Below are 26,502 nucleotides of genomic sequence, written 5' to 3' on the forward strand. Positions count from 1 at the left end.
CAGTGGGTCCTAGCGGTAAGAACTCCACTGATCAGTTAGTTAACTTTAATATTTGGCACAACCGTTTTAAGAAGATACCATTATTATCAGTTGTATTGATTTTGCATTGTGCCAAGGATCTGCAGAAAAAGACAATTCAATACCTTCTAGTTACAGGTATTTTTTTTTTTTACTTTTTTAATTGAAGTTGAGATGTAAAACCTGTAGTGTAACTTTAGTAGGCTTTATTTTCATATGATATTTTAAATACAGTTTAAAAAAAAATCTATTTTTGTCTCATGTCACCCTATATATTTACCGAGTATAAAGATACTATATATAGATAAAATGTACTCAGAGTTTTTACTGTGATGCAAATAAAGGGGCCATGTACGATTTGTGTAGACAAAACAGGTTTGGCAATATCACAAAAAGGAAAAATGGGCTTGACCAGAGACAGAGAAGTCAAATTTGTGAATCAGTACTATAAATGCTAAGATTGTGATCTTTATATGAATTAAGAAATGATTTCAGACTAAGCTCTGCCCCCTAGTGGAGGTTGAATCAAACTCTCAGCCTGCACTTCAGGATGCTGGTGGAAAACAGGTATGAGTAACAGAATGGCATGAGAAAAATAGAAAATGTTCTCACCTGTTGCAGTACTGAGGACAAAAACTGAAATTTTAAGTGGAGCTCTAAAGCCTGCCGCTTTTCCTAGCGTTTTTCAGAGAGCGGTTAAATAAAAAGAAAGTTACATTACAGTTAAAACAGAATCAGATATGCAGCAGGGAAATATTTAACTATATTTCATGCAACCTAATGGACAGAAAAATATGGTGAAAACTTTGGTTGTGGATGCCAAATATTTGTGAAAGTTACAGATTGAACTGAGTGCATTTAATTTTTCATCTAGATGTAAAAGTGGGCACCGGAGTCACTTGTCACTACTGAGGTGAGAATGACTGTGATGGTAACTAACTCATGTAGTATCTTGTATTCCCCATAAAATAACACTTCAGGAACATCTTTTCGTTGCTCTACATTGTGCTATTCCTCTGTTACGGCTCCTAACAGGGGAGGACTGGCCATATAGCCTACAGAGAAAGTTCTCGGTGGGCCAATGACCAGGGGGCTGCATGAGCCCTCCTCATGGCCACCAGTCAGAGAAGTTATGGTCCCACAGTTAACTAATGTTTGGAGCATCAAGCACTTTTGTATCTGGCCAGTGGCCGTAATTTCCCTCTTGACCCCTGAATTTAACTGTATTACCATCCTGAGGCAACTGGACTTGGACGACAGAACGTGGCAGCTTGCAACAGCCACCACAGAGGAGCTTATGCTAGGGAAATGTATTTTGTGATACACTGTCTTATTTGGTTCTGCTGGGGCAGTGTATGTGCTGCAATATGGTATTTGGCTCTGCTAGGGTGGCAACATTGTATTCCTGATCTCACCTACTTGTGTTGGCCCTGCCTTGTGTCAATGTGGACCCGCCTACAACATGCTGTGGTTTGCTCTCCGGTATGAGAAAGCAACTGAACAGAATGCATTTTGGAGCATTCTGTTCTGTTAAGTTAAATTTTGTCCCCATTGACAATGAATGGGGACAAAACAGAAGCGTTTTTTTTTTTTTTCAAGACCCTATGATGGATCTTAATACTGGAAAATAGAAACACTAGTGTGAAAGTAGCCTACGTTTGTGCTTAAGATCTCACCCACTCTGTATATACTGCAAGTGCTGCAGATTTTCCTTCCATAGGGTATGGCCACATGGGATGAATACAATATGATCTTGCTGCCAGGGATTTTCATAAGGCAAATTCTTCAGCGTTTTGTAGTACCAGCAATGTGAATCAGATTTTGGAAATTTTATCTACGTGCTCCAAAAAATTGTAATATGGCTTGTGATGCAGATTTTTAAATCTGCAATACGTAACTTTATACTGCGTATTTCCACCATAGATTTCACCCTTTTCAATACAGATGGTGAAATCCACAACAAATCCGCCACAAAGTCGACATATTTACAGCGGAAAATCCCCGTGTAGGGACAGATCCTACTGATAAGCGAATTGTAACACCGACTGGTCAGTTTAATCATATATTGCAAGGAGGAATTGCAAAATGGAGAAATTCTGCAGAACAGACTGGCAAGAAGTAATCTTGTACACCAACATCAAGCAAGAAATGGCACAAGTCCTTTGCAAACATGTCATACATCTGCAGAAGGCAGTGCACATTTTTCAGAAATACAATGCATTTGGGTAGTCTTCAGGCTCTTCTGACTTTTTTCACATTTTGTTAAAAAAATAAAGTTTTCCCCATCAACCCCCCCAATATCCCGTAACGAGGAAGTGAATACAGATATTTAGAAATGTTTGCAAATGTATTAAAAAGCAAAAATAAAACTTTGCATGGACATAAGCGTTCAGATCCTTTGCTATAACACTTAAAATTTAGCTCTGGGGCCTCCTATTTTACTTGACCATCTTTGAGATGTTTCTACACCTTGATTGGAGTCCCCCTCTGGTAAGTTCAGTTGATTGGACATGATTGAGAATGAAACACCCCTGTCTATATAAGGTCTCACAGCTGGCAATGCATATCAGAGCAAAAACAAAGCCATGAGATGGATAGAACTGCAGAGACAGGATTGTGTGAAGCCACAGATTTGGAGACAGGTGCAAAAAAATTCTGCTTCAAGGAAAGTTCCCAATCAGTGGTTCACCTTCCAACCAGACAATGATCCTATGCACACAACCTACACAACACAAGAGTGGTTCTGGTACAACTCTGTGAATGTCCTTTAGTGGCCCAGTTAGAGCCCTGACATAACCCAATTGAATGTCTCTAGAGAGACCTAAAAATGGCTGTCCATCCACTTTCCCCATCCAACCTGAAAGAGATTGAGAGGATCTGCAGAAAAGAATGGCAGAAAATACCCAAATCCAGATGTGCAAACTGTGGTATCATACCCAAAAAAGACTTGAGGCTGTAATCATTGCCAAAGGTGCTTTATTAATACTGATAGGTTCTGAATATGTATGCCAATGCAAGATTTTAGTTTTTCCTTTTCAATAAATTAACCCTTACAGGACCTTGCGATTTTCTAGTTTTGGTTTTTCATTTTCTGCCTTCCCAGAGCCATATCTTTTTTATTTTTCCACTCACATAGCCTTAAGAGGGCTTGTTTTTTGCGGGAAAAGTTGTAATTTCTAATGGCACTATTTCATACTGCATATGATGTAGTGGGGAGCTGGAAAAGAATTCCAAATCGGTTGCAATTAGAAAAAAAAAATGCAACTCTACCACAGTTTTATGTTTGTTTTTTTACGGGATTCCCTATGTTGTAAAATTGATCTGTTACCTTCATTCTCTAGGTCAGTATTATTACAAAAATACCACACTTGTATAGTTTTATTGCGTTTTAATACTGAAAAAAACCTTAAACCTTAAAAAACATATATTTTTTTTCTGTTTCATTGTCATATTCTGAACCCTATAACTATTTTGTAGTTATGTGAACTGACCTTATTTTCTGCAGGGAAAGCTGTACATTTCAGTGATACCATTTTGAAGTGTGTGTGACTTTCTGATCACTTTTTATTACATTTTTTGGGGGGAGGCAAAGTGACAAAAAATGGCGAATTGGCCATTTTGATATTTTTTCTGTTAAGCCGAACGAACCATTTACTATACAGCAATACAGTGCTGTCACCTGCTGTCCTTTATTGGTACATACCAGTGATGGGTTTCAGAGAATGCTTGAGGCTCCGAGCCATCACAGGGATATTACAGCTTCCCTGGTCTTAACCACAACTTGAAAAAGAGCAGCGATCACCTGCATAAGCAACTTAAGAAGCACGGACTTAGCCTGCACTCGGCTGTAAAAACTTGAGAAAAGGAATAAAGTCTAGCTTCTAAAATGAAGAGCTTTATTTCATGCGGTAAAAACTTTCCAAGACAAGACACGGTAAAAGGTCTACGCGTTTCGGACCACACAATCCCTCCCATAGAATGTAATACATTGTATACTGGAAAAAGAGAAAAATAAATATATATAATATATATATATATATATATATATATATATTTATATATAAACACATATTCCACCAAAACACAATATCATTATTTTTTTTGTATTTACTGTGGGGATTCGCTCTGGTAGACAGGACAAGCGGACGCAGTATAGAGGCAATGACCAGTTTGCAACTAAAAAGTGTGTTTTATTCACACTTATGGCAACAAAACAGTACGACAGTCCAATTGCAGTTTTGGTGTTCGTTCACACCTAGACACTTCATACAGCAACACAGTCACCTGTTATCCTAGGTGTTAGTTCACACCCAATCGGCATTGCTCAGGACAAAGCAGACCTCCCAAACTCAGGCCTCCAGCCTAGCACACGGCTCAGATCCCAATCCAGCGATTGCCAGAGCTCCTCTGTCAGAGAGAGAGGTAATCACACCCAGCTGACACTGCTGACTGGGTTTTTTATAGGCCAGTCAAGAACCCGCCTGGAATGTGGGTAGTAGTAACCCACCCAGCACTTTGACTACTCCCAGTAAGAGCTATCCCGGATCAGATATAATAAATAGCTAGGTGTCACATAAAAACTCTGTCTCTTACTCCACCGAGGCCAAGCACCTTGGTGACACATACTTTCCGTCAACGACGGACTCTTGCGCCTTCCTACATTAAACAAACAGCAAGAACATCAATAATATTGTAGGATTAAATCATGTTTTTTGTTGAGACCAGTGGGAAAACAAGTTTCCAATTCAAACATCCAGAAAGCTTCTCGACTCAGAATCTTTCTCCTGTGGTCACCCCCCCTAATAGGTGGAGTTACTCTCTGCACTCCCTGAACCACAAGTGATGTACTGTCTCCATCATGAACCGCAGCAAAATGAAAACTAGCCGCAGACACATTGCAGGTTTTGTAATAAGGCACATCATATATATGCTTCCACACTCTGTTTTTTATAAAATTTGTGGTGCAACCTACATATTGTAGCTGGCAGATTTTGCGTGTAATCAAATATATAGCAAATTCAGTATTGCAATTCAAATATGATTTAATGTCATAACTTCTGCCATTGGCTGAAGGTTACACTCACCGACATATGGTTACAACATATACACTTGGCATGGCCACACCTATAGCTACCATTGCAGGTAAGCCAAATAGGTTTAGCCATAGAATGGTCACGGAACATACTGGGACTTATCATTTGGCCCAAAGTCGGAGCTTTGAAAGCTGCACACTAGATCCCTGCAGCCACTATTTCACTCCACTCTTTATTAAAGTTTAAAACTGGTAAATGACGTTTCACTATGCTGCAGATCTCCTGATATCCCACACTATATTTTGTGGTATATGTGACCTGCTTATTATTGGACTTGGGTACTGCTCATTTCTTTTTCTTTATTTGTTTTTTATTGGGGAAAACTAATGCCTCCCTATCTAAGGTAACCTATTGCCAACACCTTTCACTTCTCGCAAGAGAAGCAGAAAAAGAGAAAAAAAAACAAAAAGAAAAAAATAAATAATATATATATATATATGTATATATATATATATATGTATATAACATCCGATATTCACCCCAACCAAGGGTTAATTACTTGTCCAAGTAAATTGGTTAAGCCTATGGCAGCTATCATATATATATATAAAACCTACACAGAAAAATGCCAGACCGCTTATACTAATCAAATTCTTTATTACAAAAATCACAGTATGTTTGCATAATTAAATACAGACATGATTAAAACAAAGTGCAGGAGATAAAAAACGACATCACTGGAGGAGATCTACAGCGGATCCAAGTCCATTATTATTCAACATGATTCTCATTCACTAAAGTGCATGTGCAACAAAATGATGAATATATTATAAATAGTAAACATTTGGACATTTACCCATGCTGTTTCTCCTCCAGGATGGCGCCAACCTGGAGGAGAAACAGCATGGGTAAATGTCCAAATGTTTACTATTTATAATATATTCAGCACTTTAGTGAATGAGAATCATGTTGAATAATAATGGACTTGGATCCGCTGTAGATCTCCTCCAGTGATGTCGTTTTTTATCTCCTGCACTTTGTTTTAATCATGTCTGTATTTAATTATGCAAACATACTGTGATTTTTGTAATAAAGAATTTGATTAGTATAAGCGGTCTGGCATTTTTCTGTGTAGGTTTTATATATATATATATATATATATATATATGTTTTCTTTTTCTTTTCGTTTTTTTTTTTTCTCTTTTTCCGGTATACAATGTGTTACATTCTGTGGGAGGTTAGTTCCAGGTTTTATAAATAATTACCCTACAACGAGGATCACATGACACTAAAGTCCTTTTTGATAGGTGTGATGTATCCCATAAGAAGTTAGGGGAAGTGGAATTATTGTCATGAGTAAGGACTGGGATTGTGTGGTCCCAAATGCGTAGACCATGTACCTTGTCTTGGAAAGTTTTTACCGCATGAAATAAAGCTCTTCATTTTAGAAGCTTCCCTGGTCTCAGCCAGGGAACACTGTTAGGCCCCTTTCACACGGGCGAGTTTTCCGTGCGGGTGCGATGCGTTCGGTGAACACACTGCACCCACACTGAATCCTGACCCATTCATTTCTATGGGACTGTGCACACGAGCAGTGATTTTCACGCATCACTTGTGCGTTGCGTGAAAATCGCAGCATGCTCCTCTTTGTGCGTTTTTCACGTAACGCAGGCCCTATAGAAATGAATGGGGTTGCGTGAAAATCGCATGCATCCGCAAGCAAGTGCGGATGCGGTGCGATTTTCACGCATGGGTTCTAGGTGACAGTCTATTCACTGTATTATTTTCCCTTATAACATGGTTATAAGGGAAAATAATAGCATTCTGAATACAGAATGCTTAGTATAATAGTGCTGGAGGGGTTAAAAATAATAAAAAAGTTAACTCACCTTCTCCTCTTGTTCGCGTAGATGCCGGTCTGTTCTTTAGCTGTGGGCTAAAGGACCTGTGGTGATGTCAGATCACATGCTCCATCACCATGGTGATGGACCATGTGATTGGAGCATGTGATCTGACATCACCTCAGGTCATTCAGCCCACAGCTAAAGAACAGACCGGCATCTACGCGAACAAGAGGAGAAGGTGAGTTAACTTTTTTATTATTTTTAACCCCTCCAGCACTATTATACTGTAACCATGTTATAAGGGAAAATAATACAATCTTCAGAACATCAATCCCAAGGCCGAACTTCTGTGAAGAAGTTCGGGTCTGGGTACCAAACATGCGCAATTTTTCTCACGCGAGTGCAAAACGCATGACAATGTTTTGCACTCGCGCGGAAAAATCGCGCATTTTCCCGCAACGCACCCGCCTCTTATTCGGGCAAAAAACATGACGCCCGTGTGAAAGAGGCCTTAAGGTATAAACATACAGGTTTGGGTCCGCGCTGAATGTTCACAAGTAGAGATTGGTTCAAAAACACTGTTTTTTCCGGAGGTTGTTTCCCTTGATCTTTAATTACAGCCCCCTCAATCTCTGAACCGACCGGCAACCGAAACAGGCATTGGCAGAACACTTAGAAAGTTAAAAGTAAGAATTAGTGAGCATATTAGAAATATTTAAAAAGGTGTGGAAACTCAGTGTTTCTGCACACTTCAAAAGAGAGCATCAAAAAAATCTGGTGGGTTTGAAATTTACGGGGGTGGAATTAGTACACAAAAAATGCAGAGGGGGAGACCCGGTAAAACAGATAAATAAAAAGGAGGCAGACTGGATTTATAACATGGGTACATTTAAGGCTACTTTCCCACTTGCATTCAGAGTGGATCCGTCTGGTGTCAGCACAGACGGATCCGCTCCTATAATGCAGACGATGGGATCCATTCAGAACGGATCCGTCTGCATTATAGTTTAGAAAAAATTCTAAGTGTGAAAGTTGCTCAGACGGATCCGTCCAGAGTTTACATTGAAAGTCAATGGGGGACGGATCCGTTTGAAAATTGAGCCATATTGTGTCAACTTCAAACGGATCCTTCCCCATTGACTTGCATTGTAAGTCTGGATGGATCCGTTTCAAACGGGACAAACGGTGCCAGACTGATGCATTCTGAGCGGATCCGATATGATATTACAATATCCCTAGAGCAATGATGTATCGAAGGATGCTAAACAAATAGTGGATGGAATATCTCTTTCTTATACCTCCTCTATGTGACTATGTTCGAAAAAATGCACCCAGAGTCCATAATGATTATGGTATAAGAAAGAGTTATAAAAGGAATATGAAATAAATTACGTTGATGAAGTAGGGAGTTATGTAATAGGGCCCCCAGCAGGGGCGGACATACCGCATGTGCAGCAGAGCAGGAGGGGGCCCCTTCCTACCGGCAGCAGGGGGAGATGAGCGCTTCCATTGTGGAAGCGCTCATCTCTATTCATCTGTATCGCTGTCCTTAGGACAGCGATACGGATGGATGCTGCGACGGGGCAGGGGAGAGGCGTCTCCCTTCCCCAGTCCTCTCATAGGCTACAGGCACTAGGCCTGCAACCTATCAGGGGACGGCGTAGGCGGCCCGATAACATCATCACGCCGCCTGAGCCATACAGCGTGGGACACAGGGTGGAAGATGCCTGCATCGCATCGCTGAAAGCGGCAAGGAGGTAAGTATGTGAGTTTATTTTTTATTTTATTTATACTTTACTAGGGGCCCTATCTGGCACTCATGGGGGCATCTACTAGGGGCCCCTATCATATGTACTGGCACACATGGGGGGCACTGTGGAGGGGGGAGTACGATTGGGGCCCTATTTTATATACTGGCACACATGGGGGGCACTATGGAGGGGGGGGAGAACTATGGGGGGCCCTATTTTAAATACTGACACACATGGGGACACTATGGAGGGGGGGAGTACTATTAGGGCCCTATTTTATATACTGGCACACGTGGGGGGCACTATGGAGGGGGAGGAGCACTATGGGGGCCCTATCTTAGTTACTGGCACACATGGGGGGTACTATGGAGGGGGAGGAGCACTATGGGGACCTTATGTTATATACTGGCACCCATGGGGGGCACTATGGAGAAGGGGGAGAAGAGCACTATGGGGGCATCTTCTGGGGCTCTATCTTATATATTGGCAGACATGGGGGGCACTATGGAGGGGAAGTAGCACTATGGGGGCCCTATCTTATATGCTAGCACACATGGGCACTATGGAGAAGGGGGGATCAGTATGGGGGCATCTACTGGTGACCCTATTTTATATACTGGCACACAATATAGGGCCATTTTATACTGGCACATTGTCAGGCACCATGGGGACAAGGAGAGGCACATGATATAGGAGTATTTTATACTGGCACAAATTATAGGGGACTATGGGGACCTTGGCTTAACTGGGGGTACTAAGAGAAGGTATTTTTTATACTGCCACACAACAGGGCACTTTTATGTACTGGCACACATAAGGGGGCATTTTTCTACTGTTACACATTATAAAGATAATTATTACCACTGGGAACATTATGGTGGGCTTTATTACAGTTGAGGGACTATGAGGAACTTGAATACTTGTATGAGCACTATGGGACCATTATTACTTCTGGGACACTATTACTACTACGTGTTGTCTGGTAGATAATTATTTCTATTGGTGGGATTTTGGGGAGCACTGTTACTTTGGTGGGCACCCTGGCACGGTATCAGCTTAGCACACTTATTTTTGGGGAACATTATGTTTACACTATTAGTGTCAGGGACACTGTTTCCTGGGTGCAGTTATTTTTTAGGACACTGTGTGCCAGTAATTATTTAAGGGGAACTATCTGTGTGTAACTTGCTGTCACGCCTGAGGATGGGGAAAACCCTCAGCCGTGCGATGCCAGAAGATGTTATTGGCTGCTCGGCCAGGACGACAGAATTAGGGGGCAGGTCACCTCCTATCGCGTCCCTAACCTGACCCCTAACCATATGAGCCAACCCTGATGGTGGGAGGGCTCATACACCGGAACCTAATAGTCCCTGCTAGCCCTCAGGGTGGCCCTGAACTAGGAGCAGGGTAAGACGACCTGTTCCTCCTAGGCACGGGGGAACAGGAGTCTCACTGGCCAAGCTGCAAGGAAAAGGGGTACAAAAACAGACCTATGGATATGGCAGGTGAACTGCACTAGTTCCACCTACTTGCCACAGCCTTGCTGACTGGATCCCTGTGCTGACACGCTGATGTCCACACCATACTTAAATGGACACAGCCAACACACATACACAGACAGGAACCCATATCCATAGCTGCATTAAATAACAAAAGGAATACATCAACTGAACATATAAACATCTATGACCACAAGGGTGGCCCTCACTGGCAGATGGTATAAAGTAGGAGGACGACTCCAGCAGACCATGGCTGAAGTACCCCTCTGACTACTGCTTACAGCAGAGGCTATATAGGCCCAAGTAGCCACACCCACACAGACACACCCAGTGTTCACACACACAGAAGGGATTTAACTCTTCCTACACCAGGCATGAGAAAACAGCCACATAAAGGGGAAGTGAACAAACACCTATCACACAGCAGCTGTTACCGCCGGCAACGACATGCGTGGCAACTATGTCCTGGGAGCCAGCCAGAAGGCTGAGACACTGCCACCACATGTACACAAAGAACACGTTGCCGCAGACAACCGCAAGTGACGGAACAACACAGTGCACACACACATATAACACCCTGTGCACACCAAACGGATAAAAGGCACACCTATAAAGAGAGGCTGCCAGGTGCAACCGCATGCACATAGCAGCAAGCAGCCTAGCACAGCTCAGGCTGCTTTACTGACAATAACAAACATGTTGCCAGCGGCAACCACATGTGAGGCAACAATCCAGCCGCCCTCACAATGTGATTGACAAAAACCAAACCACAGGCAACTGCATGCGGATCAGGAGTCACGACCATGACCATGGTCGTGACATTTGCATAGGGAGCAAAGCAGGCACAGTATTAGAGGGGTGTTGATTAGGTTGGAGGATGATGGAAAACTAGGAAACTAAGGTGTCTGTCTGTCAAACACTGCAGAAAGGAGAGATGACTGAAAGAAATAATCATGGCGTTGTGGTCCGAAACAAGAAGATGAGGACAGAGAACATCTACATCAACGATGACGTCCCTGGATGTAAGAGGTATGTGGACCTGTATTAGGCTACCTTCACATCTGAGTTAGTGACTCTGGCAGGCTCTTCCAGCAGAGAACAGCCTGCCGGAATGCTCCAGCACTGCTGGATGCAGACAGAATGTCCGCCGGCCACATTAACTATAATGGGGTCTGGCAGAGATCAGCCACAATCCGTAAAAAATGCAGAGAATCAGCGGGATACAAACCGCTGCATGACTGAGTTTGTGTCCGGCCAATTCCATGCATTCTCTGCCGGATCAGGTGGCCGGAGCGTAGTGCTGCAGGTGTAAAAGTAGCCTTACCCTGTATGTTTTGTATTGCCATAAGTATGTTAGGACGGAATAGGTTATGTTGAGAATTTGGCTTGAGAGGAGGGGGGGGGGGGCAGGCACATTGTTTGCACAGGGGCCCTCTGCTGTCTGTGTCCGCCCCTGGCCCCCCAGTAGTGTGGTATTTCGGGTTAAGGAGAAAGTCTTGTGGCAAGTTTGGTGAGGTAAAAAGTCTCTGCATCATAGGAAGAAGACCGCTCTATTAGATGGAATACGGTGCTCTTTCCATACAAAGTATAGTCTATTTGGTTTGAGTAGTACTCACCGGGGTAGCAATATTTTCTCTTTGTGTGTAGGGGAATAGAATATGAGTCATTTTATACTCTTCTTTCTGCCTTTGTTTACAATGCCCACGCTTAGAATGAGTTAAGAAATTTGTTTTGGAATTAGCTGCAATCATAGTTATATAGGATAGACATTTTGTGGATTGGCATGTAGGGAATTTATTTATGTAATTTTTAGGAATGTAATTTATGAATATTTTTTGCTATTTTAAATAATGTTACTGTTATTGATAGAATGTAAATGTTTTAATGTTTTTATGTTCAGCAAAATAGAAAGTAAGTACTAAAATAAGAACCTTCTATAAGAAAGCAATACCCGATTAGCTTGGGGTTGGGAAGTTTTTGGTAAATCACGTGATTATTGTGATGGTGCAATAAATACCGCCCTAATGAAAACAAAACTATGACGACCCAGACAAAGTAGGAGCGAAACCCGGGTCGGGCAGGAGTACTACATATTTTGTGCCTGATATTGAAAGAAAAATTATTAAGTACAATAAATTATTACTAACATTTTGGTTTGTGGGTCTGCTCTATGTTCTATGCCTGTTCAGTCGGTTCAGAGATTGAGGGGGCTGTAATTAAAGATTGAGAGAAACAACCTCCGGAAAAAAACTGTTTTTGAACCAATTTCTACTTGTGAACATTCAGCGCTGACCCAAACCTGTATGTTTATGCTTTTATAATATAGGGAGAGTTGACCTACTCTCTCCTTTTGGAACTGCAGCTTGAGTTGTACTAGGAATAACACAAAAATTTCTTGTGTTTTAAAACACTGTTAAGGTGCCTTCACATGTGGCAGATTTTGTGGCAGAAAATTCTGTAACTGAAAAAAAAATTCCATTCACCTTAAAAGGGCTCATTCAGTGGGTTGTATGTTCGGGTCCGCATCCGTTCCTCAATTTTGCAGAACAGGTGTTGACCCATTCATTGCAATATGGCCGCAAAAGATGCGGACAGCACACAGTGAGCTGTCCGCATCCGTAATTCCGTCCCGCGGACCCTCAAATAATATGGCACATGTCCTATTCTTGTCCACTTTTGAGGACAAGATTAGGCATTTCTATATAGTGCTGTCCCTGTGTGTTCTGCAAAATGCGGAACACACAAGGCTGGTATTCACTTATGGCTGGTATGCACTTATGGCAGTCTGAAAGAGCCCTTAATGGGGCTTGCAGAAATCCATGTGGTTGCTGCCCGAATTCAAATGAATTATCAGTCACAGAATTTTCTGCCACAAAATCTGCTGCAAGTGAAAGCAACCTAAGGGGTGAGGACCTTTGTGCTGCAATCTGCGCCAGAAATACACCTAATTTAGGCGTATTTCTGTTTAATATATGACCTCTAAAAACGCACCTGGATTTCTCTTAAGATCAGCTCTGTATTTTTCAGTTTCAAAACTATGTGTGAACATAGTCTGAGGCCCCAGGTTACATAGCTGATCAGCACACTTAGGGCTTATTCACACGACTGTAGGCCATCCATGCCCGTACTGCAAACCGCAAACGGCGGGTCCAAAATATACGGGCACCGGCAGAGTGAATCCCATATCACGGATGCAGACCCATTGACTTGAATAGGTCTTCACTCCACAAGATATGGCGTGGTGCAGAGTGGAGGAACGGATTAAAAGCACTACGAATAGATTCTGTGGGCTTATAGGTCCATGCCTCTGCACTGCAAAAGATAGGACATGTCCTATCTTTTCATGGATATTGTGGATTACTGACCCATTCAAGTCAATGGGTCCACACCGCAATACGAGAATCACACGTTCCCTCTGAATTGCAAAATATCTTAGTGCTGTATGTGCTGTATAAAAATTATTATAATTACTGTAATTACCTGAGTTATGCAACTATGATACAGCACAAAGTTATTCTTATAGAGCAAACCCCAAGATATGAGATAACATAATGAACACTAATTCAATATGATTTTCCCTAACAGGCAGGCTTTATGGAGATTTAACCTACAGTTAATGCACCCAGAAAGGACTGCAAATACAGGCTAACTTAAAACCAGCCAGAAGATTGTGATCGGTTAGGCCAGGTTTACCACTTTGTTTTTCCTTCTTCTGATCCGTCAGGAGAACAGAAAAAACAAAAAAACAAATGGATGCTTTTATTCTGAGCTCATTTTGCATCTGTTTTTGTCAGTTCTGTCAGAGATCCATTATTTTAGATGGGGGTAAACTTCCTGCGTGCACTTTTTCTCCTCTACGCTGAACTCTTTATCAGGTAGACACTGTGCAGTGCTGCTTGTTTTAATTGACGTGGCAATGGCCATGCCACGCAGGATATGCAATAAACCCTGTACTAACATAGCTCTGTTGGTGTGCCCTAAAGGTTATGTACACCTTTGGTGCCAATTTTTTTTATTACTACAGCTAAAAATAATTTTTTCAATGGGTCTTTATAAAAAATGATGAACCGTTTTACCTGCACAGCGTTGAGTTTATCTAATAGTAATATCTGTATATTTTCTCTGCTCTGTCAGGCAGGGGGCTTAGGGCAGACATGGGATTAAGCCAGTTCCCTCAGGCTCTCCAGATACGGTTGTTAAAATTATAGCGGCAGCTGGAGATGAGCACTTCCATTCCATAGTTTAGTTCCTTATCCTTAGGCTTTTTAAAAGTTGGGTGGTATGTGTGTGTAGTGTATATATTGTGTATTTATGTATGTGTACCACGTATATGGTGTACTAGCTGAAGGACCCGACTTTGCTCGGGTATATTTCATCTATTTCATTTAATGTTTGTGTGTGTCGTTAAAAGATATCGACAGTATCCCCCCATACATGTGACATCTACAGTAGCCCACCACCTTAACAGTGACCTCTACAGCCCCCCACCCCTTAACACTGACCCCTCCACAGTGCCCCGTCTCCTTAAAATGGGACCTCCACAGCTGCCCTCCCCCTTCAGTTTGACCTTTACAGCAGCCTGCCCCTTTAACAGTGAGTTTTACAGCACACCACCCCCTTGACAATGGCCTCCACAGGGGCCCGCCCCCTTAACAGTGGCCTTTATAGCAATCTGCCCCTTAACACTGGCCTCCATAGCGGACCATCCCCTTAACTGTGACCTCCACAGCAGCCTACCCCTAGGTAGTCCGGCTTTTAGATTTCCTGTCCTTCGTCTGGTGCAGGGCCTGGACAGACACGGGGATGTCCTTTTGAACTGCTCACGCTAAGACAGCAGCACGTGCTGTCTGAGCGTGAGCTGCAGGGAGAAAGTCACCCTCACTCCCACCCCTGCAGCTGACAGAAGTTGATTTTTAACTTAATTTTTTCAATCCCTGTCAGCTGAGGATTGGGGGGCCGTGGCCTAAAGGGATCGGGCGTGTGTCCTTTTGAGCAGCCCACTCTAAGACAGCAGCACTGGGTTCTCTGAGTGTGAGCTGCAGGGAGAAAGTCACTTTCCCACCCACCTCTGCAGCTGACAGAAGTTGATTTTTAACTTCATTTTTTCAATCCCTGTTGGCTGAGGAGTGGAAGGGGGTGTAGCCTAACCGGATTGAGGGCGTGGCTTAGCTGGACCTAGAAATACATTTTTTACTTCATTTTTTTCAATCCGTCGGCTGAGGAGTGGGATGGGTGTGGCCTAACCAGATCGAAGCTGTGGCTTAGTGGGATCCGGGGACAGGGTTTTAAATCCATCTTTTTAGGGTGGCCTGAATGGCCACCCTACCTGCCCCCTGAACTGTGACCTCCACAGCACTCCGCTCCCTTAACAGTGTCATCCACAGCTATTAACCGCCTCCGGACCGCCTAACGCAGGATCGCGATCCGGAGGCGGCTCACTCAGGCACAATGGCGCATCGGTGCGTCATTTCGCGAGACACGAGATTTCCTGTGAACGTGCGCACAAAGGCGCGCACGTTCACAGGAACTGCAGGTAAGCGAGTGGATCTACAGCCTGCCAGCGTCTAATATACCTGCTACCTGGTCCTCTGGTGGTCCCTTTTGCTTGGATCAACCACCAGAGGACACAGGCAGCTCTGTAATAAGTAGCACCAAGCACCACACTACACCCCCCTGTCACTTATTAACCCTTTATTAACCCCTGATCACCCCATATAGACTCCCTGATAACCCCCCTGTCATTGATCACCCCCCTGTAAGGTTCCAATCAGATGTCCGTATGTGTTTTACGGATCCATGGATCGGATCTGCAAAACACATATGGACCTCTGAATGGAGCCTTACTGGGGGGTGATCACCCCATATAGACTCCCTGATCACCTCCCTGTCATTGATGACCCCCCTGTAAGGCTCCATTCAGACGTCCGTATGTGTTTTGTGGATCCGATCCATGGATCCATGGATCCGTGGATCCGCAAAACACATACGGACCTCTGAATTGAGCCTTACAGGGGGGTGATCAATGACAGGGGGGTGATCAGGGAGTCTATATGGGGTGATCACCCCCCTGTCATTGATCACCCCCCTGTAAGGCTCCATTCAGACGTCTGTATGTGTTTAGCGAATCTGCGGATCCATGGATCCGCAAAACACGGACACCGCGGATCCGCAAAACACATACGGACGTCTGAATGGAGCCTTACAGGGGGTGATCAATGACAGGGTGGTGATCACCCCATATAGACTCCCTGATCACCCCCCTGTCATTGATCACCCCCCTGTAAGGCTCCATTCAGACATTTTTCTTGGCACAAGTTAGCGGAAATTGATTTTTATTTCTTATTTTAGTTTTAGTTTTTTCTTACAAAGTCTCATATTCCACTAACTTGTAACAAAAAATAAAATCTCACATGAACTCACCATACTCCTCACGGAATCCAAATGCGTAAATTTTTTTAGACATTTATATTCCAGACTTCTTCTCATGCTTTAGGGCCCCTAAAATGCCAGGGCAGTATAAATACCCCACATGTGACCCCATTTCGGAAAGAAGACACCCCAAGGTATTCGCTGAGGGGCATATTGAGTCCATGAAAGATTGAACTTTTTGTCCCAAGTTAGCGGAAAGGGAGACTGTGAGAAAAAAAATAAAAAAATCAATTTCCGCTAACTTGTGCCAAAAAAAAAAAAATCTTCTATGATCTCGCCATGCCCCTCATTGAATACATTGGGGTGTCTTCTTTCTGAAATGGGGTCACATGTGGGGTATTTATACTGCCCTGGCATTTTAGGGGCCCTAAAGCGTGAGAAGAAGTCTGGAATCCAAATGTCTAAAAATGCCCTCCTAAAAGGAATTTGGGCCCCTTTGCGCATCTAGGCTGCAAAAACGTGTCTCACATGTGGTATCGCCGTACTCAGGAGAAGTTTGGCAATGTGTTTTGGGGTGTCATTTTACATATACCCATGCTGGTGAGATAAATATCTCTCTATAATAACAACTTTGTATAAATAAAATGGGAAAAGTTGACTTTTAGAGAGATATTTCTCTCACCCAGCATGGGTATATGTAAAAATACACCCCAAAACACATTGCCCTACTTCTTCTGAGTACGGCAATACCACATGTGTGACACTTTGTTGCAGCCTAGGTGGGCAAAGGGGCCCACATTCCAAAGAGCACCTTTAGGATTTCACAGGGCATTTTTAACACATTTGGATTTCAAACTACTTCTCACACATATGGGCCCCTAAAATACCAGGGCGGTATAACTACCCCACAAGTGACCCCATTTTGGAAAGAAGACACCCCAAGGTATTCCGTGAGGGGCATGGCGAGTTCCTAGAATTTTTTATTTTTTTTGCGGAAAATGATGATTTTTTTATTATTTTTTTCCTTACAAAGTCTCATATTCCACTAACTTGTGACAAAAAAAAAACTTTCATGAACTCACTATGCCCATCACGAAATACCTTGGGGTGTCTTCTTTCCAAAATAGGGTCACTTGTGGGGTAGTTATATTGCCCTGGCATTTTAGGGGCCCTGCGTGAGAAGTAGTTTGAAATCAAAATATGTAAAAAATGCCCTGTGAAATCCTAAAGGTGCTCTTTGGAATGTGGGCCCCTTTGCCCACCTAGGCTGCAAAAAAGTGTCACACATGTGGTATCGCCGTACTCAGGAGAAGTTGGGCAATGTGTTTTGGGGTGTCTTTTTACATATACCCATGCTGGGTGAGAGAAATATCTCTCTAAAAGACAACTTTTCCCATTTTTTTTATACAAAGTTGTCATTTGACAGAGATATTTCTCTCACACAGCATGGGCATGTGTAAAAAGACACCCCAAAACACATTGCCCAACTTCTCCTGAGTACGGCGATACCACATGTGTGACACTTTTTGTCAGCCTAGGTGGGCAAAGGGGCCCACATTCCAAAGAGCACCTTTAGGATTTCATAGGGCATTTTTTACACATTTTGATTTCAAACTACTTCTCACGCAGGGCTCCTAAAATGCCAGGGCAGTATAACTACCCCACAAGTGACCCCATTTTGGAAAGAAGACACCCCAAGGTATTTCGTGATGGGCATAGTGAGTTCATGAAAGTTTTTTTTTTTTTTGTCACAAGTTAGTGGAATATGAGACTTTGTAAGGAAAAAAATAATAAAAAAATCATAATTTTCCGCTAACTTGTGACAAAAAAAAAAAAGGTCTATGAACTCACTATGCCCATCAGGGAATACCTTAGGGTGTCTACTTTATGAAATGGGGTCATTTGTGGGTTTTTTCTACTGTCTGGGCATTGTAGAACCAGGAAACATGACAGGTGCTCAGAAAGTCAGAGCTGCTTCAAAAAGCGGAAATTCACATTTTTTTTTACCATAGTTTGTAAACGTTATAACTTTTAGCCAAACCAATAAATATACACTTTTTTTTTATCAAAGACATGTAGAACAATACATTTAGATAAAGATTTATATAGAAATGTAGTTTTAGTTGAAAAATTTTACAACTGAAAGTGAAAAATGAAATTTTTTTGCAAAAATTTTGGTAAATTTCGATTAACAAAAAAAGTAAAAATGTCAGTAGCAATGAAATACCACCAAATGAAAGCTCTATTAGTGAGAAGAAAAGGAGGCAAAATTCATTTGGGTGGTAAATTGCATGACCGAGCAATAAACCATGAAAGTAGTGTACTGCAGAATTGTAAAAAGTGGTCTGGTCATTAAGGGTGTTTAAGATAGGGGAGCTGAGGTGGTTAAACCATGGCTTTAATTTCAATAGCGATTATCCTGGTGACAGATTTACTTTAAAGCTCACCTACAGCAGTGAAGAAAAATGGCTGGGTTGTTATGGAAACCTGGAGTAAAACTGTGTATGTGGAGGCTAACGGCCTGCAAGGTTCTATTGGCTGATAAGGGTCATGTGACCAAGCTTCTATTGGCTAATGCATTTTTGGGAAATATCTCAGGAATGGTACGTCCTAGAGAGCTGAGACCTGGTCTAAAACCTTCCCGGACACCTGATGTACCTGTGTGCCAAACTTTGTGATTGTAAATGCGATGGTGCGTATTCCTTTAACAGATATACATACACACATACACTCAGCTTTATATATTAGATTTATGTATGTTGCATATATATGGTTTATGTATATGTAAACATGTGTTGTGATGCTGTGTGTCCGCTGCTGAGTAGGGAACCTGTTAAAAATTGTAATCCTACACCTGGGATAGGGGCTCCTTATCTCTGCTCTTTGACATTATAAACACTCATTAGAGCTCAATCCTTATCTTACTATATGTGGCTTAAACAAGTGTTATGACCTTTTAGTAATTTAGAGATAAAGGTTATTAGATAGCTGGCACAAAGTGAAAGTACCAGTCACACAGCTAGAAAAACAGTTAACCTTTTGTGACTCAATATTTTTAATAAAGACCAACTGAAAAAAATATTTTTAGCCCAAAATGAGTAACATGCGATCATAAAAAAACTTGTAATGTGGGTTCCATAAAAAAAAAATCCTATTGAAACACCAGGTTGAGTGCTCCTCATTACAGCTGGATGAGGGTAGCAGAGTAGAATTTAATACCTGGCATTACAAGTCATGTATCTTTATCATATATATGCATCCATTCTGAAGCTGCACATGCTCCTTATAATGATATAATTATCTATATATTACTGAATACTGAATGCTGTCCAATTCAATTTCAAAAAGCTTATTATCAGTTATTGCCCAGTTGCATGGAATAATATGATCAATCAATGACCAATAATTGAAAACAGCCCACATTTATCTCAAGTTTATCTCAGGTCCGTGCCCTTATATTGCTCACCCTATCATAACTGTATTTGATCTATGATGCTAAATGCAGATGTTATGGATTTGGGTTTTGGCCTTGAGTGCTGAATCTTCTTGGCTTGTAAGAAAACGCACAATTCTCGTATTTTCTGGTGCCTACTATTTCTAGCAGGTTGAGAATTCTGATGTCTAGAATGGGAGAACACTGTTTCCTCTATTATGGTCAGTGGCATTTGACAAAGGATGTACTGAATACGCAAGGTCTCCTCCTTAAAAGTTAATGAGGGATACAGAATAAATTTGAGTGGTCGATGCTCCAAGTAAATCAAGTGGATCTAACATTGTTATCTGGTATCTGGAAACCCATTTAGGAAATTTTTACCTCCTACTGGAATAATGTTTAATACATCATGCTTATTTCTAACTGTGCATCTTTTCTCTACTTCTGAAAGCTACAGTTGGTTTATGACCTAAGTAAATATATCAATGACAGAATATCTCATTTTGTAAGGCTTTTACCTGTCCTGTGTGGGTGCTATGGGCCTTTAGATATCGACAGTTTGCTTCAAATCTCACCTTTTTCAATTCCTCTTGCACACACGTGGAATTGTCTTCTGATGAAATATTTTCCGTGTTCAGTCTAGGCTCTGGCTCATGCTCATCTCCGGATGAAGTTTCTCTGTCGCTCATCTTTGCTGTTAATTCAGTTAATCTGGTTTTTAGTTTTTGCTCAATGCTATCACTTTTCGTTCTGTGATGCTGATCTCCACTGCTCATCCCAGTTTCTGATAAGTCACTACAGCTCTGTAGGCAACAAAACAAAATAGATGATATGCTGTCATTAACATTCCCTTTATATACTCATGAATAACACATAAAGTCACAATGCAATCTGTACAGAATCTACTGCAGTGACTTATATGGAAATGTGTATGTAGGTCCAGTCATCCATATGGAAACATCTAAAACCTGAACACTGTTCCTATAAAGCTTTATACTGGTTTTAAAGGGGCTGTATGGTTTAGAAAACCCATTTCAAAATGATCAGATAAATCAGTTAGACTTCATACACATGGCCATGTCTGTATTTCAGTCTGAAAAAAAATGGATCCACAAAATACCCGCATGCATTTACTATTTTTCTCACTCCCATCAATAGAAAGGGCTATTCTCATCCATGATACACACAAGAAGAGCACATGTTCTATCATTTGTGGAACGTGCACATGGATTAGCCAAAATATGGATGTTTGCATGGCCCCATAGAAATGAATAGGTCAGTGTGCTATCCGCAAAAAATGTAGATGGCACATGGGTGAAAATATGGTCGTGTACATGAGGCCTAAATAGTAGATCCCTTGTTCTCAGCTCTCATCTATTAGCCAAAGCAGAGAGTGCCTATAGAAGGTGTCCCTTGCCATTGAGGATGAGGCATGGCCACGTAGTACACAAAGTCTCATTGATTTCAAGGTTAACTATATGATGCTTAATTTCCCCAGTGGTGGTGCTGCAGGAGAATTCTCCATGTCAACCACAGTTTTTTCATAATAGTGTTGAATAGCCCTATACAGTGCCAGCCTTAGAGCTTCCATATACTGCTTGTCACGGAGCCCAAACCCATACACTGCCAGCTTCTTAGCATTCCACATTCCCAGTACCCTTATACATTGTCATCCAAAAAGCCCCATTACAGTATCTGGTACAGAACCCTGTACAGTGGGGAAAAAAACTCCAATGGCTGTTGGTGCTTCACAAAGATCTAAGCACAAAGCAACTGTACAATGCCAGCCAAAGAGCTGAATAATATGACAACTAATTCCACCGCCATGCTCCCTTGCTGCTTTGCTTCTCTATTAGACAGAAGTTACCTGTGAGGGTCAGTTAGGCTGTGCATTTGTCTTCCAGAAGTAGTGAAAAGTATAGTAGTGGACCTTGGCCTAACCAAAACTATCCAACTGATTCTATTACGACAGTTACTGCCAGACATTGGCAGAGGAAATGAAAATTTCTGCGAATATAGACTCCATCAACATAACATACTGTACATTCAAAAAGTCTTCAGACCTTTCACTTTTTTCACATTTTGTTATGTTGTGGTATTATGCTAAAATAAAGAAAAAAGTTCAAGTTTTTCCCATTATTCTGCACCCAATACCCAATAATGAGAAAGTGAAAACAGAATGTTCAAAATCTTTGCTAATTTATTGAAAAGGAAAGGCTAAAATCTTGCATTGACATAAGTATTCAGTCCCTTTACTCAGAACTTAGTCGAAACCACATTTGGCAGTGATTACAGCGTCCAGTTTTCATGAGTATGATGCCACAAGGTCTGCACATTTAGCTTTAGAGATTTTCAACCATTCTTCTCTGTAAATCCTTTCAAGCTGTGTCAAGTTAAATGGGGACCTTCAATGAACAGATATTTTCCGATTGAGTTCAAGTCAGAGCTCTGGCTCGACCACTCAGGACATTCACAGAGTTGCCCCTAAACAACTCCTGTGTTATATTGGCTGTGTGCTTAGGGTCATTGTCCTGAGGTCTAGAACACATTGGATAATACCTCTGTACTTTGTTCCATTCAGCTTTCCCTCAAATGTGATAAGTTTTTGTCTCAGCCACTGAAAAACTCCTACAGTATGATGCTGCCACCACCAACAAGTTTCACTATAGAGATTGTATTGGTCAGGTGTAGAGCAGCACCTATATTTCTCCAGACATGACCCTTAGAATTGAGACCAAATCAGACCAGAGAAGCTTGTTTCTCACAACCTGAGAGTCATTTAGGTGCTTTTTTGCAAAGCTTTCTTGTTTCTTTTACTGAGGAGAGGCTTCCTTCTGGCCACTCTTCCACAAAGCCCAGATTGGAGGAATGCTGCCATGATGGTTGATCTGAAGTTTCTCCTATTTGCACACAGGATCTTTGGAGCTCAGCCAGAGTGACTACTGGGTTCTAGATCACCTTTCTTGCCAAGGCCTTTTTCACCCGATTACTTGGTAGGGTGGCCAGGTCTTGGTTGTTCCAAACTTCTTCCATTAAAAAATTATGGAGGCCACAGTCCTCTTGGGAACTTTCAGTGCAGCATAAACCTTTTTGCACCGTCTCCATATCTGTGCCTCCACACAATCCTGTCTCTGAGATTTAGGCTACATGCACACAACTGCATGTGTTTTGGGGTCCACAAATTGCGGATCCACAAAATAAAACAGATGACATCCGTGTGACATCCAGTGTACTTTTTCTGTAGATGGTATCTGCTGCGGACAGTGACAATGTTAATGGCCCTGGAAATGTTGCCATTTAGGCTTGTGGACACTGAGGCCTTCCGCAGCCTGATGTCGGCGGCCATCCTGCATTATGCAGTCCCCAGCCTCCACTATTTTTCAAGGTGTGCCGTGCCCGCCTTACACCAACATGTGTCCTGTAACATCACACATGCCCTGACCAACGCAGTTACTGGGAAGGTCCACTTAACCACGGAAACATGGACAAGTGCATTCGGCCAGGGATGCTACATTTCCTGACGGCACACTGGGTAAACGTTGTGGATTCCGGGAGTGAGTCGTACCCTGGGATGGCACAGGTGCTACCGACGCCATGGATTGCGGGCCCTACTTCTATCAAAGTTTACGCCAGCACCTAACTCCCACTTCTCCTTTACGCCAGCACCTAACTCCCACTTTACGCCAGCACCTAACTCCCACTGGCTCTAACTCCCACTTCTCCTCCTCCGCCTCCTCCTGCACTTCCACCTCCGAATTATCCGTGTGCAGCACCAGTCAGCCATCAGTCGGTAACTGGAAGCAGTGTAGCAATGCAGTGGGGAAGCGGCAAGAGGCTGTGCTGAAGCTGATATGCTTAGGGGACAAACAGCACACCGCCGCAGAGCTGTGGCAGGGGATAAGAGACCAGGCTGAGCTTTGTGGCGGCTTTGGAGCTTGGAAAGCTCACACACATTCCATGCCTAGCCCACGTCTTAAACTTTGTGGTTTAGCGGTTTCTCAAAACCTACCACAATTTGCCTAAGTTACTAGTGAAGGTGCACTGCGTGTGTGCACATTTCCGCATATCATCGACAGCTTCAGCTGGTTTTTCAACGCTGCGGCAGTGCTGGAAATTGCCAGCTCACCGGCTGTTGTGCGATGTGAGCTTGCGCTGGAACTCGACGTTCCACATGTTGGCCAGCATTGTGAGCAGCAGAGGGCAGTAGTGGAATACCAGCTGCAACATGGTCATCGCCTTTCCACTGGGCATGGATGTCTGACCTCTGTGAGGTTTTAAGAAACTTTGAGGAATCAACACAGAAGGTGAGCGGCGATAGCACTATTATCAGCGTAACCATCCCACTTCTGTGTCTACTCAAATGCTCGCTGCTCCCAATTAAGGACGACACTTTGCATGTGAAAGAGGTGGAAATGGGGGAAGACATTAAACAGGGTGATAGCCAGACCACCCTCAGTTCGTCTTCTCAGCGCGAATTGGACGATGAAGAGGAGAAGGAGGAGCAGGAGACGGTTGCCTCTGCTACACAGTGTAGTACCCATGGAAGTTTAATTCCATCTGTTCTGCGTGGGTGGGCAGAAGAGGAGGAAGAGGATGAGGAGATTGAGAGTCATCCTCCTGATGACGACAGCAAAGTTTTGCCTGTTGGTACTCTGGCACACTTGACTGACTTCATGTTAGGCTGCCTTTCCCGCGAACCACACGATATATACGCATTTTAGACAACACGGATTACTGGTTGTTCACCCTTCTCCATCCCCGCTACAAAGAGAACTTCTCATCTCTCATTCCTCTGGTGGAGAGGATGAGCAAAATGGTGCAATACCAGAAGGTCCTTGTTGAAAAATTGCTCCAAAAATTTCCATCTGACAACGCTGGTGGCAGAGTCCATACTTCCTTGGGCAACCGAGGAGGGGAGACAAGGGGAACACACAGCAGTTCCAACAGAGGCAGGGCAACACTCTCTAAAGCCTGCGACAGTTTCATAACACCCCGCCAGCACCCTCACCCTGATGCGCGGCCTACTGTCACAAGGAGGGAAAATTTTTGGAGGATGGTGAAGGAACAGATAGCAGACCGTGTGAGCGTCCTCAATGATCCCTCAGGGCCTTACAACTACTGGGTGTCCAAGCTGGACATGTAGCACGAACTGGCGCTCTACGCCTTGGAGGTGCTTGCCTGCCCTGCCGCCAGCGTTTTGTCTGAGCAGGTATTTAGTGCTGCTGGTGGCATTTAAACAGATAAGCGTATCCGCCTGTCAACTAAAAAAGCTGACAGGTTAACTCTTATCAAAATGAACAAGGCCTGGATTGACCCTGACTTCTCGACTCCACCAGAGGAAAGCTGATGAACATAAAGGCACTTTAAATGTGTTGTTTATAATGTACTGAATACACTTTATTCCCATGCACCCCTTCCACCCAAAAAAAATGGGTATATGGTTGCATCTTCCTTTTCTCCTCCTCCTCTTCCATCATATCAACATGTTTATTTGTTGCATATAATGCCTTCGCATATAGTCCCTCGCATATAATGTTTTACAGGGTCAGCTCACCTGCAGACCCTTACCTACAATCTTTTACAGGGTCAGCTCACCTGCAGGCCCTCGCATATAATATTTTACAGGGTCAGCTCACCTGAAGGCCCTCGCATATGTTTTACAGGGTCAGCTCACCTGCAGGCCCTTCCATATAATGTTTTACAGGGTGAGCTCACCAGCAAGCCCTCACCTACAATCTTTTACAGGGTCAGCTCACCTGCAGGCCCTCCTTTATGTGATATACATGTTGTATTGGAGTGCCTCTTCCTTGTAATTTTTGATAGCGCTTACACTTTATATATAAGTAAGTACAAACCGGATTCCAAAAAAGTTGGGACACTATACAAATTGTGAATAAAAACTGAATGCAATGATGTGGAGATGGCAAATGTCAATATTTTATTTGTAATAGAACGTAGATGAAAAATCAAATGTTTAATCCGAGTAAATGTATCATTTTAAAGGAAAAATACGTTGATTCAAATTTTCAGTGTCAACAAATCCCCAAAAAGTTGGGACAAGTAGCAATAAGAGGCTGGAAAAAGTAAATTTGAGCATAACAAAGAGCTGGAAGACCAATTAACACTAATTAGGTCACTTGGCAACATGATTGGGTATAAAAAGAGCTTCTCAGAGTGGCAGTGTCTCTCAGAAGCCAAGAAGGGTAGAGGATCGCCAATTCCCACAATGTTGCGCAGAAAGATAGTGGAGCAATATCAGAAAGGTGTTACCCAGCGAAAAATTGCAAAGACTTTGGCTCTATCATCATCAACTGTGCATAACATCATCCGAAGATTCAGAGAATCTGGAACAATCTCTGTGCGTAAGGGTCAAGGCTGTAAAACCATACTGGATGCTCGTGATCTCCGGGCCCTTAAACGACACTGCACCACAAACAGGAATGCTACTGTAAAGGAAATCACAGAATGGGCTCAGGAATACTTCCAGAATTCATTGTCAGTGAACACAATCCACCGTGCCATCCGCCGTTGCCAGCTGAAACTCTACAGTGCAAA

General features: G+C 42.7%; 1 protein-coding gene across 1 annotated transcript in view; it reads right to left on the minus strand.

Annotated features, from left to right (window-relative positions):
• The window catches only part of LOC122938981 (myosin VIIA and Rab interacting protein), a 570,956-nt gene that overhangs the window by 98,354 nt on the left and 446,100 nt on the right, over positions 1-26,502 (minus strand). Inside the window, exon 11 of the mRNA XM_044294890.1 lies at positions 20,523-20,750. Coding sequence (XP_044150825.1) covers positions 20,523-20,750 — 228 coding nt within the window. The remainder of the gene's footprint in view (positions 1-20,522; positions 20,751-26,502) is intronic.

The sequence above is a fragment of the Bufo gargarizans genome, chromosome 5 (genome assembly GCF_014858855.1).
Source record: "Bufo gargarizans isolate SCDJY-AF-19 chromosome 5, ASM1485885v1, whole genome shotgun sequence".
Lineage (NCBI taxonomy): Eukaryota > Metazoa > Chordata > Amphibia > Anura > Bufonidae > Bufo > Bufo gargarizans.